The sequence below is a fragment of the Lynx rufus genome, unplaced genomic scaffold (assembly GCF_022079265.1).
Source record: "Lynx rufus isolate CCGP_SWC_20201006 ecotype Redwood Valley unplaced genomic scaffold, mLynRuf1.p SCAF_9, whole genome shotgun sequence".
Lineage (NCBI taxonomy): Eukaryota > Metazoa > Chordata > Mammalia > Carnivora > Felidae > Lynx > Lynx rufus.
In genome coordinates this window covers 107,095,583-107,114,640 of record NW_025814897.1, presented here as the reverse complement: position 1 = coordinate 107,114,640, position 19,058 = coordinate 107,095,583, and the positions used below count along the sequence as shown (strand labels likewise).

General features: G+C 53.8%; 1 protein-coding gene across 1 annotated transcript; it reads left to right on the top strand.

Annotated features, from left to right (window-relative positions):
* Positions 1-375: 375 nt before the first annotated feature.
* On the top strand, positions 376-18,596 carry SLC22A8 (solute carrier family 22 member 8). Its single transcript, XM_047072093.1, is given in 15 exon segments — positions 376-385; positions 574-678; positions 681-707; positions 710-873; positions 875-946; positions 11,153-11,256; positions 11,796-11,938; positions 13,088-13,256; positions 15,934-16,057; positions 16,249-16,364; positions 17,304-17,518; positions 17,972-18,012; positions 18,014-18,081; positions 18,208-18,411; positions 18,497-18,596. Coding segments are annotated over 15 exon segments (1,662 nt in total).
* The last annotated feature ends 462 nt before the right edge of the window (positions 18,597-19,058 follow it).

Sequence of the window (19,058 nt, the reverse complement as noted above, 5' to 3'; positions counted from 1 at the left end):
AAGCAACCTGGGCTCTGCTGACCCTGTGTGTCTGCTCAGGGCGACCAGGGACTTCCCCACCTAACCTCGCTGCCCCCCACCACCCCCTGCCACCATCAGGCCCGTGTTGCCAATGTCCACGACCAGGCCCCTTGGCCCCAGCTGTGTGGCCGGCACTGCCCTGTGCATGCAGCATGTGTGACCACGTGGCTGAGCACAGGGATACTCACAGCCACAAACACACACACACACACACACACACACACACACACAAACAGACGCACCCAAGCTCACACAGCTGCTCCTTACACTCCAACCTCGAGACACCCATCCCTACAGACACCCCTATGCCCACACCTCTGGACACACGCCACACATGTGGCCCCAGGCCTCTACATGCCCCTGGGTATGTCCTCCTGTAGCCACGCGTAAATCTGTGGACACACCCCCCCGAACCCCACATCCTTACGCATTTATACACACACATGGTTCCACACACTTGTGCTCGCACCTGGCACGCCCTCTCCCTGTGCTTCCACACCTACCCACACACCCACACAGAGCCCATACGCACACTTCCCTCTCCCTGGCCAGGCGCCTCGCCGCAGCTCTGGTTCGTGCTGCCCAGCGCCGTGGCCTTCCCCAAGCTCATGGACCACATGGGCAGCAAGGGCCCCTTCCGGTTCCTGAACCTAGTCTTGTTGGCCTCCCCATCCTGGGCCTGGCCAACCAAACCCGCTGCAGACCTTCACAGCGACCACACCCGCCCACCACTGTCGCCCACCCCCCAACACCTCCACGGGGCCCTTGGTGTTCCCTAAGGGCCCGGATGGGAAGCCCGAGACCTGCCTCCGTTTCACATATCCGCCCAACGCCAGCCTGCCCAACGACACCCAAGGGGGGCACCGAGCCATGCCTGGACGACTGGGCCTATGACCCCAGCACCACGGACTCCATTGTCACTGAGGCATGTCCACGGGCGACCCTCCTTCCGCCACCCACAGCGCGCAACCCACACCTGCCATGCTCAGGGACGGGAGAACAGGCGAGGCTCTAGTCAGGGCACTGGGAGGACAGGGCGCTGGGCAGGCAGAGAGGAAGGACCTGGGTGCCGAAGCACGCGAACCAAAAAGTGTCGTTTCTTCACATTCAGAGCGCAAGCATCTCTCCAACAGGCAGCCCCTTCTGTGGCAGGGACAGCACTAAGGTCTGAGGATACAAAACTGCCCTGTGCCTGCTACCAAAGGGTCCGCAGCCCTGTGGGGTAACATCAGTTAATCAAAGTAGCACCGAAAGAAATTACGACTTCAAAGGACTTAGGGCTGTGACCTCAGACTATGGTCCGGTCCCTTAGGGCTGGGTGTGGGGACCGGGGGACAGGCCCTGGAGAAAGCTTCCCTGAGGAAGTGACTTTGAAGCTAAGAATGTCCAGCAAGAGTTAGCCAGGCAGCGAGGGACGGGAGGAAAATCGCATCTTGTGCAAAGGTCCCAAGATGGGAGGGAGTGTGGGGGAGGGAGCGGACCGTGCGGAAGGTTGAAAATGCCTGAGCAGACCCCCAAATCATCTCATCTGCTCCCAGTTACTGCCATTCATCCAGCCCTTTACTTATTCCCTGAGTCTTCCCCCTGCCACCTGCTGGAATCACAGAGGAAAATCAGGCTCTCGAATGAACTGCCGGGCCAGCCGGGAGACCATGGAAGGAAGAAAGGAGGAGGGAGAAACGGGAAACGAGATCCTTTATTGAGGATCTACAAACAGGCAGGCTTTGCAGGCATTGTGATTTTCACCATGTTCTGTTGAAGGTGATTTTTTTTAATGTTTATTTCTTTTTCGGGGGGCGGGGAGAGGGGCAGAGAGAGAGGGGGACAGAGGAGAGAGCCCCATGCGGGGCTCAAACTCCCAATAGGTGAGATCAGGACCTGAGCCCAAGTCCGCTTTACCGACTGAGCCACCCAGGTGCCCCTTGTTGAAGGTGATTTTTACCTCCTTTTACAGATCAAAACAATGAAAACTCAGAGAAGGGGAGTGAAGGTCCAGTATCACACAACTGGTCAGTTTTAGAACCGGAATTTAAAGCTAACACCCATAAGAGGCACAGGGGGATACATGTTTATGGCAGTTCAAAAGAGGGAGGAACCACAGGATTCTAGGGAGCCTTCCTGGAGGGCATAGCATCTGAACAATGAACAGAGACCAGTGTTTTCATTCTCCCCTCAGGGACCAGGAGCCCCTCAAGGGCAGGATGTTGCTTTTGCCTCATTAGGAGAGGTGCATTTCAAAGTCTTTACTTTGAGCCAGTCCTGCTGGAGGCGTGCTGGGGGGGGGGGGCGGGGATGAGAGAGTCTTGGAATCCCAGGAGACAGCGTTCTAGAGCGGGAAGTATTATAGTGTCTCCAGTTCACGTACAAGGAAACTCAAGCGCAGCCTGGTTCCACAACTTTCCCAGGATTGCATATGCTTAGGACCAGGCAGAGGTAGGATTTGAAGCCAAGACTATCTACGTTCATAGTCTGCATAACCGCTTTTCATGTGTTTAATAAATATTTATTTATCTATAAAGCACTTAACTATGTGCCAGGCACTGTTCTAAGTGCTTTATAAATATTAACACCTTTCACCTTGCTGACAACCCTATAAGGTAGTTAGTATTAGAACGGGAGAACTGACGCGTGGGGGTTGCGGAGCTTGTTCAAGTTCGCACCACTGGGACTCGGAAAATTCAGGAATCTAAACACCGGCACCTGGCTCCAGAGCTGTGCGCCTACCTGTTACACTTGCCAACTCTCCTATCCCCTGGATTGTATTTCCTCCCTGTCGCCCTTGCTCTTTCTCCCCAGTGCCAAGCTCACGAAACGCATCCAACATTTACTCACAACCACATGCGTGATGTTGAGGACACAGAGTCAAAGTGCACCTGCTCCCTGCTTGCCCTCCAGGAGCCCATCTGTAGTGAGGAGACAGACCCACCCCTCAAGGACCACTGACCGTGACACGCAAGCTCCCTGACGCTGGGATTTCCAGCTGCTTTGCTGGATCCCCGGCAGCTAGAACAGTGACCGGCACAGAGGAGGCATTCTGAAGTATTTGTGGAGTGAGTATTTGTGTGCATGAGCTCTATGCACTCTGAGTGCTCTGGGAGCCCAGCATAGGGACATCTAATCAGCCCGGAGGGGGGCCCAACTGGAGTTAGCAGGTGTGCCCCAGGCCAAAGCACCAGTGGAATCAAATGCACAGTCACAAGAGCAGGATGAGAACAAAACATCCCTCGGCGAGAGACAGAGGAAGGCTGGAGGGGCGAGCAATGGGGAATGGAGGTCACCAGATATGGGGCTGGAGAAGAGGAGGGCCTGGCTTGGATGCTAGACGAAAGTGTAGCGTCTGTCCCCAGACACTAGGGAGCCATCGAGTGGTGTTGAGCACAAGAGTGGTACGCTCAGATCACCCTGTAAGAATGGTCACTCTGACGGCAGGGCAGGGAGTGGCTCGTGGAGAGTTTTAGTCCAGGGGCAGACAGACCCGTTAGCAGGTTGACACAGGGATCCAGGGAAAAGATGATAAACAGAAGGGACCGTTGGAATAGACACCAGAGAGTTTGGGGAGTCAGAATCTGGAGAACTTGGAGACCGAATGGACGTGACGGTGAGAGATGGGGAGGAAGTCAAAGGTACCTCGATACCTGTAAAGAAGTTTCCAGATGTCCGGATGACTTGCTGTACACCGGGTCCCTGGGAAGTCAGAGAGGAGTGAGAGTCACCATCCACATCCTCCAGGGACACAGAACCTAGCTGGAGAGGTGACAGTCCTTCAGGGAGCCATAGACAACAATCATCAATTACTGTGTGCTCACCCCATGCCAGCAGCTTCTAAGAACTTTGCTCACATGCACTCATTTAATCCTTATAACGACGCTGAGGTTCGCATCTTTATTGTCCCGTTTTTACAGATGGGGAAACCAAGGGACAGGTCCCACATTTCATAATGGTGGAGCTGGGAGTCGAACCCGGGCAGGCAGGCTCCTTAGGACTGCATGAGCCCACCCACAATCTCTGTGTCCGTTGTGGCCCCAGGAGGCTGTTGTTCACAGATCCAACTTTCCCCCAGGATGGGGAAGGTGTTTTTCTAACCCATCTTTACCGGCACCAGGCTAGGCGCATAGTAAGTGCTCAGATAACGCTGAATGAAAGCCATGCCCCGTCAGAGCCTGGCAGGAGTGACTCAGACATTGCTTCCTCCCCAGGGTGCACCTCAGACTCCAGGGAGCCTGGCCAGGAGCAAAGGTTGCAGGTCTTGTACCGGTCAAGCATCACTTCACCAGTGTGGGCTGGCCAAGTTCCCAGACTCCATTCCAGCACCTGGGGGCATGGGAACCTGCGTCCCAGCAAACACGGGGTTCACCAGCCCTCAAGGTACCGTACCCTTTTCCGGGTCAGGTGTGGCTCATGCCTGGCTCCCTGAATTCTCAGCTGTGAGACCCCAGAGAAGGGGTCCCCGCCCAGCCAGGCAAGTGTCAGTGGCCAGACCCAGCCAGACAGTAACACGAACACAGCAATTTTTCCGATTGTGGCAAATTCACGCTCCGCCTGCTTGGGGTGGGGTGGAGCGGGATTCAGGTCCCCATGCGGCAGAGGTAAAGCGACGGCTGGGCCTCACCTTACAGGTGGGTCTCCAGAGGGGAGGCAGCGTCTGCAGGTGCCGCCCCGCCCCCACCCCAGCAGCCGGTGGTCAGAAAGGCGGAGCATCTGGCAACCGCCTCAGTCCACGTGACCCTAGTTAGCTTCTGCAAGGGGCCCTTCCCGCAGATGGACAGCATGTGATCGTGAGCCAGGATCCAGCAACAGAGTTCACATCCTCACTCTGCCCTTCACTAGGAATGTCATGAGGCCAGAAGTCTTGGTTTCCTCATCCGTAAAAGGGAGGAAAAGAGCCAAGTGTGACCATTCAAGGAAAGCATTAGCACAGGGCACAGCCCCTGGGGAGCCTTCAGCTAATGTCAGTGGCTGCTGTTGTCACAGTTATGGTGAATAGACATGCCCTGAGGGACGTCTGGGCGGCTCAGTGGGTTAAGCGTCTGACTCTTGATTTTGGCTCAGGTCATGATTTCAGTTTCGTGAGTTTGAGCCCCGCGTCGGGCTCTGTGCTGACAGTGCCTGTTTGGGATTCTCTCTCTCCTCTCTCTCTCTCTCTCTCTCTCTCTCTCTCCCTCCCCCACTCATATGCTCTGTCTCTTTCAAAATAAATAAACAAACTTAAAAAAAATAGACATGTCCTGAGAACTGAGAGGGTTGTCCCCACCAGAAGAATAGGGGGACCCCCAGTAACAGGGGAGTCAGCTGTCACAGCTCTTCCCAGCTCACCTGGGCCCTATGGCTTTGCCACACTCCCCAGCTCCCACCTCATGGGAGGTGTTCTCTCATGGGAACAGCAAGCCTGAATGCAGGTCCCACCTCCACCCCCCCAGAGCCAGTGACCTGGGGAGTCAGCTCCCCTCTCCACCTCAGCTGTAGAACAGGATAATAAGGAGCTTCCCCCCTTCCCCACCCCCAGAGAAGGCACAGATGGCGGGTGACAGTGACGTGAGAGAGCACAGCACAGGGTCCAGGGTCCAGGGAAGTTCCCCTCCCCCTCTGATCCCCTAAGCTTTCCTGGCAGGGGTGACCACACATTCCTTTCTCTGAGTTCAGCAGAGACAAGGCTGGAATTTTTCAGAAAGAGCTTTACTAGGACATTAAGAGGAAACAATGGCCTTTCTTTCAAGTCTGGAGAGTGTGGGGAGCATGGATTGAGGGCTCCAAGATGGCCCCCAGCCGTAGCCCACAGCTCCCACATCACTGAATCTCAGCCCTGTGGGTGCCCAGCTCACCCGTCTGAGGGTCCTAAAACCCACCCTGCAGCCCTTAGAGGCCCGAGTTGGCTTGGACGGACAGGCCCTTCCCCCCCCCCCCCCACCCCTGTGATTCCCCTCTGGGCCTTGAACTTTCCTGTTCTGTGCCTAGGGCCTGAACAACTGACAACATTTCTAGAATAAGGAGATGATGGCAAATACAAAAGCAGAGAGGAACACACAACACGGAGCTGTTACAGAATCCGGCAATAGCGTAACCCGACTAAAGCTGCAGACCCCACGTGGCCCAGCCTATGTCTGGAGTCAAAGTCGAAGGAGCAATAAATCACGCTCTCTCAACACCTTGAAGTACAATCGAATCTTCAGCTATAGGTTTTCTTAACAAGGCCTCCTCAAGGGTTTTGCACAGCTCACCACACAGAAGCATGCCAAAAATGTCTCTAAGTATCTTTCCCTTCCCCCCCCACCCCCAAATTCCAGGATGCCTTTATTTATTTTTTTTTCTTTTCAGATTTTTATTTAAATTCTAGTTAGTTAACATACAGTGCAGTGTTGGTTTCAGGAGTAGAATTCAACGATTCGTCAGTTACATACACCACCCGGTGCTCATCATTACAAATGCCCTCCTTAATGCCCATCCAGGATGCCTTTAAAAATCGCTCCAGGGGCGCCTGGTGGCGCAGTCGGTTAAGCGTCCGACTTCAGCTGGGGTGATGATCTTGCAGTTCATGAGTTCAAGCCCCGCGTCAGGTTCTGTGCTGACAGAGCCTGGAGCCTGCTTCAGATTCTGTGTCTCCCTCTCTCTCTGCCCCTCTCCCATTCGTGCTGTCTCTCTCAAAAACAAACATCAGAAAACTTTGTGTTTTAATCTCTCCAATTCTCTCTGTTCCTGGTTCTCTCACTGCCATGCTCTTCCACTCCCAATCTCCCTCCTATCACCACCCACCAAGCCCACAGGTCTTTCAAACATACAAGAAGAATCACACAGCATATCCGTTTCCTAGAATTTCTATAATGGAGACTAGAAGTCCAAAATCAAGGTGCAGGGATGCCCTCTCCCAAGGCTCTAGGAAGGAATACTTTCTTGCCTCTTCCAGTTTCTGGTGGCTGACCGTGATCCTTGGCTTACACATGCGTCACTCCAGTCTCTGCCACCATGGTCACATGATGTTCTCCCTACGTGTCTGTATCTTCTCTTTTTACAAGAACGCCAGTCCTGTTGGGTTAAGGGCCCATACCTACCCCAGTATGACCTCATCTTAACTAATTTTATCTGCCACAATGCTATTTGTCAAATAAGGTCACATGCTGAGGTACTGGGGTTAGTATTCAACCTATCTTTTTTTTTGGGGGGGGGGACACAATTCAAACCATTGTGATCACATATCTCAGGTCTGAGCCCCGTGGATTTGCACTGACCTGCAGGGCCACATTTTTATCATCCGTTCTGATGAGCTTTATTAGCCATGAAGTCTCTGGGGGCAACTTAGAGTCATTTGAAGTCCAAGATGTTTTTCATAGCTCACCACAAAGCACCTTCTTCTGAGCTTTAAACCTTCATGTTACCATTCCCTAGTTAGTAGACACTTTGCCATAGAGGTTTCTCCAGTCCGATTGTGAAGTTTTTCCAGTTCCTCGTGCTCACACGCGGTTATAGATCCTACATACACAGCCTAGGCCCCCTCCATCCTGACATACGCCCATTGTGGTAAAGTGGACAGCTTCCCACATAGTATCTGGAGTGCGAACCCCATGACCTCTCATTAGGCATCAGTATGTCTTAACCACTAAGGTTCTCCATTTCTCTGTTCTTTCTGTGGAAGGCTCACTCCTTCAATCCCACGAGCATTTACTGAATGCCAGGCACGGTGCTAGGCAATGGGAGTACTGTCATGAGCAAAACAGACTAGACGTTCTACCCTCATCAAGATGCTAATCTTGGGGCGCCTGGGTGGCTCAGTCGGTTAAGTGGCCAACTTCAGCTCAGGGCGTGATCTCGAGGTCCGTGAGTTCGAGCCCCACGTCGGGCTCTGTGCTGACTGCGCAGAGCCTGCTTTGGATTCTGTGTCTCCCTCTCTCTCTGCTCCTCCCCTGCCCATGCTCTGTCTCTCCCTGTCTCTCAAAAATAAATAAACACTAAAAAGGTAAAAAAAAAAAAAAGAAGAAGAAGAAGAAGACCAAGTACAGTGGAGTATATGGGGAGATAGCAGAAAATGAGAGCAGAGAGATAACAGGGATAAATCTGGGAGCAGATTCTGCAGGGACTTGTGGGCCATTTGGAAGGATTTGGACATGTTTCAATCATTTTTTTTAAGTAGGCTCCACACCAAGCACGGAGCCCAGTATGGGGCTTGAACTCATGACCCGGAGATCAAGACCTGAGCTGAGATCAAGAGTAGGATGCTTAACCAACTGAGCCAGGCAGGCGCCCCAGGGCATGTTTTAAACATGACTCAAAGTCCATTTTAGGAATGGTATTTCCTGTAAATTACTTCAATTTTCATGTAGAAACTAGCTTGTGACAGTTATGCTGATGCCTACAGTGACCACAAGTACCATGGTAGAAACCAAGACTCAGCAGATCTGGTCTCAGTGGAGAAGGGCAGACAGCCTTAAGCTAATCCAAATGGGTCTGACATTGACCCTCTCGTGGTCTAAACAGAATGCTTTCTTTTTTTTTTTTTTTTAATGTTTATGTATTTATTTATTTTGAGAGAGAGAGAGAGAGAGAGAACACAAGCAGGGGAGGTGCAGAGAGGGAGGGAAAGAGAACCCCAAGCAGGCTCTACACTGTCAGTGCAGAGTCTGACGTGGGGCTCAAACTCAGGCACCGCAAGATCACGACCTGAGCCGAAATCAAGAGTCCGACACTTAACTGACTGAGCCACCCGGGTGCCCCAAGACAGAATGGTTTCTTAAGGCACTAAATAACCTGGAGGTTGGGGGGAGGGGAAATCGAATTTCCATTTTCCACTTCTTGTGGGATGTATTAGGATGGGCTACGTCGCCATAATTCAATGGCTTATACCATATAGAAGTGGCTCTTCTTCTCATGCAATAGCTCTGAGGTGGGAATTACAGGTTGGGGGGGGGTGGCTCTGCTCCATAGGGTCGTTCAGGAACCCAGAGGGATAGCGGCTTTTGCCATCTTCGACACGCGGCTCCCAGAGTTGCTCTCATTGCCAGGAGACAGGAAGGGAGAAAACACGCAAGTCCAGGCCAAAGATTCTCTCTTAATCAAATGAGATGGAAGTAACAAGCATGTCTTCCACTCACCTTCCATTGTCAAGAACTGCATGGCCCCACTCAACTACTGGGTCACCTGGGAAATGTACTCTTTACTATGGAAGGGGGGTGGGGCAGTGCATGGATTTAGGGGGACAGTAGGTCTTTCCTTTAGATTTTCCTAAAGGAGCTTTCCATAGCATGCCACGAAGTACCAAAAGTCTCTCTAGACACCCACTGGCCCCTCCTCACACCCCCTCACTTCCTCCTTTACCCTTTACCCTCCTACGTTACCACACAAGTACTGTACAGGCTCCCTTCTCGGCCAGAAGAACCCGCTGGGTTTGCTGGCCATGCTGGGCCACGTGGAGACATCCTGCGGACCTGGGGTCTTCGTCCAGCCCCATCCCCCTCACTTCCAGCAGAGGAAAATGGAAAGGGCTCCCTGGGATGTGTGGTTCTTCCCCCACACTATTTCACGTCCAAAACATTCCTGTGAGGCATTTTTGGCCAATGACATTCTCCACTTCATTACACAAGTAATTCAGGATAGCTGGACAAAGGGTGCGTGTTGGGGATTAGCAGGAGATTAGCCCAGACAGGTAGGCAGGGGCCAGAGCATGAGGGCTTTATAAATCTGTGTTAATAGAGCTTTCTCTTTATCCACAGGGCAGGAGGGAGCCAGTGCGTGCCTTAGGCAAGACAGGAACCTCATTGAGTGGTTTCAGAAAGTCATTCTGGTTAGCAGGGGAAGAATGGTGAGGAGGAACGGAAATCGAAGGCTGCAAGGCCTGTCTGAAGATCAATGCAGTAATCACTTCTGGGCCTCAGTTTCCTCATCTGTAGAACAGGGATGATAATGGCAGTAACGCCCCACCATAAGGTTGTTGTGAGGACTGAAGATGTTAAAACATGGAAAGTGCGTACTTAGGGACGGTGCCTGGTGCATTTTAAGCCCGCCATAAACACTGGCTGCTATCATTACTCTTGCACTAAGACAGTAGTGGTGGAAATAGAAGATTCCAGGATGGAATGATGGTATAGCGGAGAGGGATGAGGCAAAGGAGGGTTCCCAGCCACTGAGATTGTGACCCGGAATGGAGTGGGTGACAAGTCTCATTGAGGTCACTGTGAGACACCACCTAGGTAGAATTTCCAAGAAGGCAACTGAATCTACTGTCTCGAGGCCAGAAGAGAGGTTGGGCTGAAGATATGGATTGGAGTCTTCCTCATAAAACAGAAATGGAAGCCATAGGAGCAGGTGACATTTCCTGGGGAGAGCGGATAAAAAGAGGAAAATCCAGGAAGAGCCCTGGAGAATCTGGAAGGGGTAGAGAGAAAGGAGCCCATGAGGAGAAGGAGGAGGGGTGAATAGGGTGAGGAAACCAGGTGGAGGGAGAGGTCAGCGTTAGCAACATCAAGGGCTTCCAAAGGTCAGGGCACGTCAGGCTACAGAAGGTTCCATTGGACTTGGTGAAAAATACATCGCGGGTGGCTCTGGCGAGCACAGTTCCAGCGGAGTGGTGGGGGTGGAACTGAGATATGGGGACGGGGTGATAGCAAGTAGAGCTTCTCATTCAAGAGATTGGGCTTTGAAGGGAAGGTCGAAATGAAGTGAATATGGAGGAGATAGAGTTTCTAAGAAGGAGAGAACTTGAGAGACAGAGACAGAGGATGCGGGACGGAGCACAATGGCAACAATAGAGCAATGTCCCCATGGAGGAGAGGGAGAGATCTAGGGTGCGGATGAGCACTGACCTTGGATGTGTAAGGTGAAGCAGAGACAGGCAGGGAGCCACGGGGTGAGGGCAAGCTTGGAGGGGATGAAGGAAGATGTTGAGAACAGACCCGGGTGCGACTGCGACAGCCAAGTAGACTCTAGAAGCTTCCGACAGGCCACACATGCTGGGAGAGAAATTATCATCACACATCATGGGTTAGGGACCCCAAAGCCTAGGCCAGGCTGAAAGCAGAAATAACTCTTGGGATGAGGGGGCCAGGCTCAGGGAAGTCAGGTGTGGGCGGGCGCCGTGGGGCACAGGCTGAGGGGGGCTGGGACGGCTGGTCTGGCCCGAGCCAGGCTGGACCACCTTTCTCTTGTGAAGTGGGACTTCGCGGGCGTCTCCAGCAAACTCAAGGAGGTGGCCCAGTCTCTCTTCGTGGCAGGCACAGTTATTGGGGGGACCGTGCCGGGAAATCTATCTGACAGGTGAGACACTGCCTATGGGGACATCCCACCTCAGTCTGACCACCCACGCACCCCCAAAGAGCCAAAGAAAGCTGGGGGAGACAGGAATCATGGTCCCTCCCGGGTGACCTCGGGCACGTCCCAAGCCCTTCCAGGCCACAGCCTTCTCTCTGCCCCAAAGATCCTTGCAGCTTGCGTCTCCCCACCTCTTCAGGCCCTGGGGGAAACCCTCAAGGTCCTCAGACACCATGTAATGGCTGTGTGGCAGTGCAGAGGGGGCACGTGGACTGTTTGGAGACAAGAAGTCCTTTGACCTCTGTTCAGGCCACCAAGCGGGGGGTAGAGGCGATCACTCATTAACTCAAACGTGGAATTGCGAACCTGTCCCCCCAAAATAGCAGTTACCAGTAAGGTTCTGTCTGAAGAGGGAGTTCCGTGCCCTGCCTGGCCCTTTGGGAGGGGAGGGGGGAGGGGAGGCATCCAACCCTTTGCCCTGAGACCTGCAGAGTCACTGTCTCAGCTAGCGCGCCTCGGCTAACTCAGCCCTTGCTCTCCTTGAGCTACCGGTTTGGCCGCAAGCTGACCCTGACCGGCAGCTACCTGCTGCTGGCGGCCAGTGGTTCCTGTGCAGCCTTCAGACATGATCTTCGGCTTCCTGAGTGGCTGCAGCACACAGGCATGGCCCTGAGCCCCGTTATCTTGAGTGAGCCACATGGGAAGGGGGAACAGGTGTTGGCGGGGGAGGTGGGCCCAGCCCGAAGCCAAGAGAGTGGAGTCTGGGCCAGGCTCAACACAGGCTCCCTCTGACCTTGGTCAAGTAAGGTGCTGCTCCTCCCAGGATCTCAGAGCCCCCCACCCCCACCCCACCCCCAGCATAACAACAACAGCCACTATCAATACGGAGGACTCCCCCTGGGCCTGACACACTGGCAGTCACCTGACCCATTCAGTCCACGCCCACAAGTAGGGGACACTGTTGTCCTAATTTTATAGATAAGGACATTGAGGCAAAACAGGGGAAGTCATTTGCCTCTGGAGAGGCAGTCGAGGGTGTGGGCTCGGGGGAGCGCCTGGCTGGCTCAGTCAGGACATCCTGCAACTCTTGATCTCAAAGTTGTAAGTTCGAGCCTCACGTTGGGTGTAGAGATTACTTAAAAAAAAAAAAAAATTTTTTAAAGGCGGGGGGGCACCTGGGTGGCTCAGTCGGTTAAGCGTCCGACTTTAGCTCAGGTCATCATCTCATGGTTTGTGGGTTTGAGCCCTATGCTGGGCTCTGTGCTGACAGCTCAGAGCCTGGAGTCTGCTTCCGATTCTGTGTCTCCCTCTCTCTCTGCCCCTCCCTGGCTCGTTCGTTCTCTCTCTCTTTCTCTCTCTCAAAAATGAATAAACATTTAAAAAATTAAAGAAAAAAAAAAGAGGAGTGTGATCTTAGAAGTCAGACAGACCTAAGTTTGAGTCCTGCCTTCTTTTTTTTTTTTTTAATGTTTATTTCTGAGAGAGAGAGGCAGCGTATGAGCGGAGGAGGGGCAGAGAGAGAGAGGGAGACACAGAATCCGAAGCAGGCTCCAGGCTCTGAGCTGTCAGCACAGAGCCTGGCACGGGGCTCGAACCCACGAACCTCGAGATATGACCTGAGCTGAAGTCGGACGCTTAACTGACTGGGCCACTCAGTGCCCCGAGTCCTGCCTTCTTGAGCCTCAGTCACAGCATCTGTAAAATCGGAGGGATGAACCCTTAGGATCAGAGTCAGATCAAGCAGCTGATAGGGGGTGGGCAGGAGCTGGTGCCCCTTCACAGGGAGGTGCCCAAGGCCCAGCAGGATTCTAATCTGGTCCTTGGGATCCTCCTGCAGGTGTCGAGCGTGTGTCCATCCAGACGTGGGCCATCCTATCAACTTTACTTGGTTACGTCTATACCGGCGGCCCGTTCTTTCTGACGGGTCTTGCCTATCCCATCCGCCAGTGGCTCTGGCTACAGTTAACCGTGTCCATTCCCTTCTTCGCCTTCTTCCTGTCATCATGGTATGTGGCCCCCACCCCTTCATCTCCTTCTTTATGCCTGCCAGGGCCAAACAGAGGGAGAATGCCTCTAGACATGTTTGTGGTGCAGAAAGTCCTGACCAAGCTCCTGTGTGTGACACAACAGCACACAAGGACCAACCCAAGTGGGAGGGGATGAGAGACCGAGGGGACACGACCGTGTGGGCGAGAGGAGCCTCACGGACGAGTCTGAGAGGCATTTTGAAGGAAAAAATCCACAGAGTTGGGGACCGTCTTGGACTTGGGGTTTTACGGATTCTTTTATGGAAAGGAAAGCTTAAACCTGGGACCCGGGAGAATTGGGGTGTCTGGGTCAGAGACGCCAAAGAGGTCAAGAGCTCACTATCAGTACGTCAAACCTAAGAACATGTTGAAGACAGGAACTGAGTCTCCAAAATGTAGCTGGGGCCAAAGAACAGGAAATGATGAATGAGTTCAGGAAAAGAAATGACATCTTGGAGCGACCCTTTATTGAGCACTTACTGCGTGCAAGGCCCTGTTCTAGGCATCACCCTATGTCATCCCGATCCTCATGGCATCTCTGTGTGAAGGAGACGTGACTGTCCTGTTTTACAGATGAGGAAACTGAGGCTCAGAGAAGTGAAGCAATCCCCTAGGGTTACACAAAAAGACACAGAACTGATATGGGTTTCCATTTGAAAATGAGAATAGAATCTCCTGGAGGGGGCGGGACAATCTTGCGGAAAGAGAGGGGTGGGCAGAGGGTCCAGGGCGGAGCCAGGGCATGTCCACAGGCTGGCATGGGAGCAGAGAAGGAGCAGAGAGTAGGGGAGGCAAAATAAGGGCGGATGGTCAGCAGGATACAGTCGAGAGTTCAGGCCTCCTCGCTCTGTGACTTGGGGCAAGCCTCACCCACTCTGAGCCTCAAGATTTTCCTAGGCAAACTGGAGATAATAATGCCTGTCACCCAGGGTTACGTGGGCCTGGTTCACAGGAAGGCTCACTGCCTGGAGGCCACGGTTACTATTCTCGGGGCGAGGAGAATGGAGTCTAGATCCTGGCTGTGGTGTTTGGGAGCAGGACTTTGCTCAGAGGCCTTTGCTCATGGAGGCCACCGGGGCAGAAACAAGACAGGGTAGTACTGAGCCCGGGAGGCCACCGCTGTCAGCTGGGCCGATGGTCTGAGGCAGGTTGATCAGTATCTGCTCCCCCAGGACCTTGCTGGAGCCGGATCTTAGGTGCCTGTGGAGGCCACAACCACAGCTGATCCCACCTCAGACCAGACTTTTTTTTTTTTGCGGGGGGAGCCAGGGGGCAGGTGGTAGCAGAAGGAGGAGAGAGAGAATCTTAAGCAGGCTCCACGCCGGGCGCCACGATCGTGAGATCATGGCCGGAGTCGAAATCAAGTGTCGGACGCTTGACCGACTGAGCCACCCAGGCGTCCCCAGGCCAGACTTTTTAAAAAAAAAAATTTTTTTTATGTTTTTATTTTATTTTGAGAGAGAGAGTGTGAGTCGGGGAGGGGCAGAGAGAGAGGGAGACACAGAATCCGAAGCAAGATTCAGGCTTCAAGCTGTCGGCACAGAGCCCGATGTGGGGCTTGAACTGATGGCCTGTGAGATCGTGACCTGAGCCAAAGCCGGAGGCCCAACCGACTGAGCCACCCAGGTGCCTCCCCCTGAGACCAGATGTTTTTAAAACATCATTCCTCACATCTCCCCACACCTCTGCCTCCGCTCGTCTTCTCTTACTGACACTCAGGGTCTGCTCGGTGCAAACCAACCCCCAAAAGTACAGCCCGGAGGTGGGGACAGTGAGGCTGTCTGCCCACCTGCCAATCTCAAGACCCCATGCGGTGCTCATGCTACAGCAGAATCCCTCCTTTGCAGGCAGAATCCAAGGGTCCTCAATTCCATTTCCTAGGCTCCAACCCTACCCTGAGCCACCTTCCCAAGCTGCCCCAGGACTGTCTCCCTGCCCCCTTCTTCACCCTGGAAGGCGGCCCAGAGAAGAACAGGGAGGTGCGGGGCGCCTGGGTGGCGCAGTCGGTTAAGCGTCCGACTTCAGCCAGGTCACGATCTCGCGGTCCGTGAGTTCGAGCCCCGCGTCAGGCTCTGGGCAGATGGCTCGGAGCCTGGAGCCTGTTTCCGATTCTGTGTCTCCCTCTCTCTCTGCCCCTCCCCCATTCATGCTCTGTCTCTCTCTGTCCCAAAAATAAAAAAAAAAAAAAAAAAAAAAAAGAGCTGGCCTCTTGATTAAAGAACAGGGAGGTGGATGTCCAGGACCCTCCAGCTATCTAGCCTTGAACATGCTGTCCCTTCCCCGGGACCCACCTGCCTTGGCCTAGGCCCAAGGATCCTGGCTAAGGAAAACACCCAGCAATAACAAGTGGCCCAGGTAGGGGGCAGAGGAAAGGCTCTTCTGGAAGGGGGAAAAGAGAATCCCAGAATTTGTGCTGGCTGCAGGCAGTCCAGGTGCAAAGCCTGGCCAAGTTTAAATTCCATGAAATCTGCAGCGAAACAGCTTGGGTTTCTGGACCTCCTACCCCTTGGCCCTGGCTGTTGATGTTTTTCCAGTGCCTAAAAAAAAAAAAAAGGAAAGGAAAAGGAAAAGGAAAGGAAAAGAAAAAGAAAGAAAAAGAAAAAGAAAAAGCTTCTGGCATCGGGGGGAGCCACTGTGAGTTGATTCTGGAACCCAGGTGGATACCAGAGTCTGTACGTTGGATGGTCCCGTCTGGAAAGTTCTCAAAGGCTCTGAAAATACTCTGGCAGGTTACTGCCCTCAATGGCAAGAAGGAAGAGGAAGAAAAACTCACCGTGGAGGTGAGAACCGAGAGGGATTATGGCATGGAGCAGGAACCCTCCTTTGCCTCTGTTTCCCTGCTCACGAGCTAACATCACATTGAATGTCCCAAGCAAACTTCTCTAGAGGCACCAGGCCTGCACCTCCCTCTCTCCTTCTTCCTGCCCACCAGCTGGTCACTAATGGCACCCTTCCCTTACTCTTCCCCAAGGAGCTCAAACGCAGCCTGCAGAAGGAGATCTCCTTGGCCAAGGCCAAGTACAGCGTAGCTGACCTCTTCCGGACACCCGACCTGTGCCGTGTGACCTTCTGTCTTTCCCTGGCTTGGTAACCCACCACCCGTCCCTACCCACACCCTAGCACCTCTGCCAAACAAGGGTAATGAACAAGGCCTGTGGTGGCTTCACCTAAGGGGAAGGCCCAGGAGTCCAGAGACCCCCTTCCCTGGCTGCCCCAGCCCAGCCCCAACCCTGGAGATCTGCTCATGTCCCTGTCACACACCCAGGTCCAGCCATCAGGGTCTGCCTCCCTGTTGGGTCACGCCCACCCCGTCCACACGGCAAATGCTCCAAACCCCTTCACAGCTCACAGCTCACAGCTCACATCGTGCCATGGCAATTTCCCCATTCTATGCCTCTCTGTCACTGCCTTCACTGGTCCAGCTCTGCCCTCTGGGACCCCACAGAGCAAGACTGGCCACCAGAGCTTGAAGACAGAAATCATATTTCTCCTTAGTCTTCTCTTTCTGTCTGACGATCTACGGCTCCTTCAAAGCCCTTTCTGTGACCTGGCTCTGAGGCCCTTCTCCATCCCTGCATGAATAGGGTCCAATTTGTCCAGGAACTTCAAAGGGGATGCCATGAGCCCCAGAGGGAAGGCGGAGGCATCGGACCCATGTGCACAGCTTGACTCTCACCTCTCCCATTCTAGATGTTAAACTCTTACCCGACGAAGGGAAGATCATTTACCTACCTCCTTTGGTCTCCCAGAGTCCTGCCAGTCCTGATATTCTCTGGAGGCAATTATGGGACATCTTTGCCACCACACCCTAGATCATGCCCACGTCAGGCATAACCAATCAGTCCCGGCGCTGAGCCCAGGCACAATCCCAGAGAGCTCAAAACAGCACTCAATCAGCCCTTACCAATCAGCTGCAGTTGGGATAAGAAACGAAACCATTGGTCCTCCTGGTGACCCAATGACCAGTGGGGGGAGAGAGACCCCTGTCTGGCTGCTGGTGCCAATCCATCCCTCTCTGCCCCTCAGGTTTTCTACTGGTTTTGCCTACTACAGTTTGGCTATGAGTGTGGCAGAATTTGGAGTCAACCTCTGCTTCCTCCAGCTCATCTTTGGTGGGGTTGACTTCCCGGCCAAGTTCATCCACTTCCTCTCCATAAACCATCTGGGCCAACACAGCACCCTGGCCAGTGGTCTACTCCTGGCAGGAGGGTGCATCCTGGCTCTCATCTTTGTGCCTTCGGGTGAGAAGCTGGAGCTACATCGGAACCCTCTGAAAGAGGGCCAGCATCTCAGTGGACGTCACGGGCTGCCACGGGCTGGGAAGTGGGCTGCCAGGGACTCCAAATCTGCAGACTCTACCTCTAAATCTCTGTGTTACCTTAACCAGGTCCCTGCACTCTCTGGGGCCCAGGTCTCCCATCTAGAAAATAACTCAGTTGGGCTAGATGATATCGAAGCTCCTTTCTAGATCTGACTCAAACTGGGTAAAGTGTGGCTGTGTCTGGACAGTACGAGGAATTGCTCAGGGATCTGGCAAGCCCTCATCGCTACAGAGGACAAGCTGGCATGGGAAAACAACAGGGTTCAGTGCTCAGGGAAGCGACCTTGGAAAAGCCACTTCTATATAGATGTTTGTGTGTTGATACGCCCATGCTCCTGAGCCCGAGGCCCATTACATTTTCTTCCGTCTGCAGACTCGCAGACCCTGAGGACAGCCCTGGCTGTGTTTGCAAAGGGGATGCTTGTCCAGCTCCTTCAGCTGCCTCTTCCTCTGTTCGAGCGAGCTGTACCCCACGGTCATTCGGTAGGTGCAGGGCGTGGGGCTGGCCGAGCCAAAAGATACAGGGTCAGGTGGGATCGCAGCAGCCTCCAGCCCCCTGCCCAGGGGCCCCACACATAGGCTGCCAATCCCTGCTCTGAACTCTCCCAGGCAAACAGGCATGAGCATTGGCAACTTGGGGACCCACATGGGAAGCATGATGGCCCCGCTGGTGAAGATCACAGGGGAGTGGCAGCCCTTCATCCCCAAAGTCATATTTGGGACCATCACCTTCCTGGGAGGCAGGGCTGCCCTCTTCCTGCCTGAGACCCTCAATCAGCCCTTGCCAGAGACTATCGAAGACGTGGAAACCTGGTCAGTCCCTTGCTTCTGGTCCTCCTGGAACTCCTAGCTGGGGAAGGTCCAGATCAGGGGCTTTTCCTGAGATCTCTTTCGCTAGGTCCTGGTGGGCAAAGGAACCAAAGCGGGAACCAGAAATGGAAAAAACATCCCAGAGGATCCCTCTGGACCAGGCCTGGACCCCAGCTGAGGGCAACTGAGCCCCCCTTTCCCTGCCCTCCAGAAACTAATCCTTGCCAGGTCCTTGCCTGCCTCTGGGCTCTGAGGACACCTTTGGGGGGCGGCCGTTGGGGGGGGGGGGGCGGTGCTGAGCACATCCATGCTCCTGAACACAGTCTTCTGAAAGCTTGGTTGAGGGCATCTCCACCACACCGGAGCTCCCAGCCCTGGCCAGTTCAAAGATTCGGCCACAGGCCTTCCCACGCCCCACCCTTGCCCTCACCCTCCCTCAGCCCAGCCCTTCCCCACTGGCCACCTTCCCCCATTGTTCCAGTCCCCTTCCTCTGAGGTCCCCTGGGCTCCCTGGTTCAGTCCTAACAAAGACAGCTTCCTCTTCTTGCTCCCCACCCCTTTCTTCCATGGGAGGGTCCAATAAATGGCAATGAAGAACTCAAGCCATGCTTGAGGCTCAGGAATGGGCGTGGAAGGGAGAAGGGGGCAGG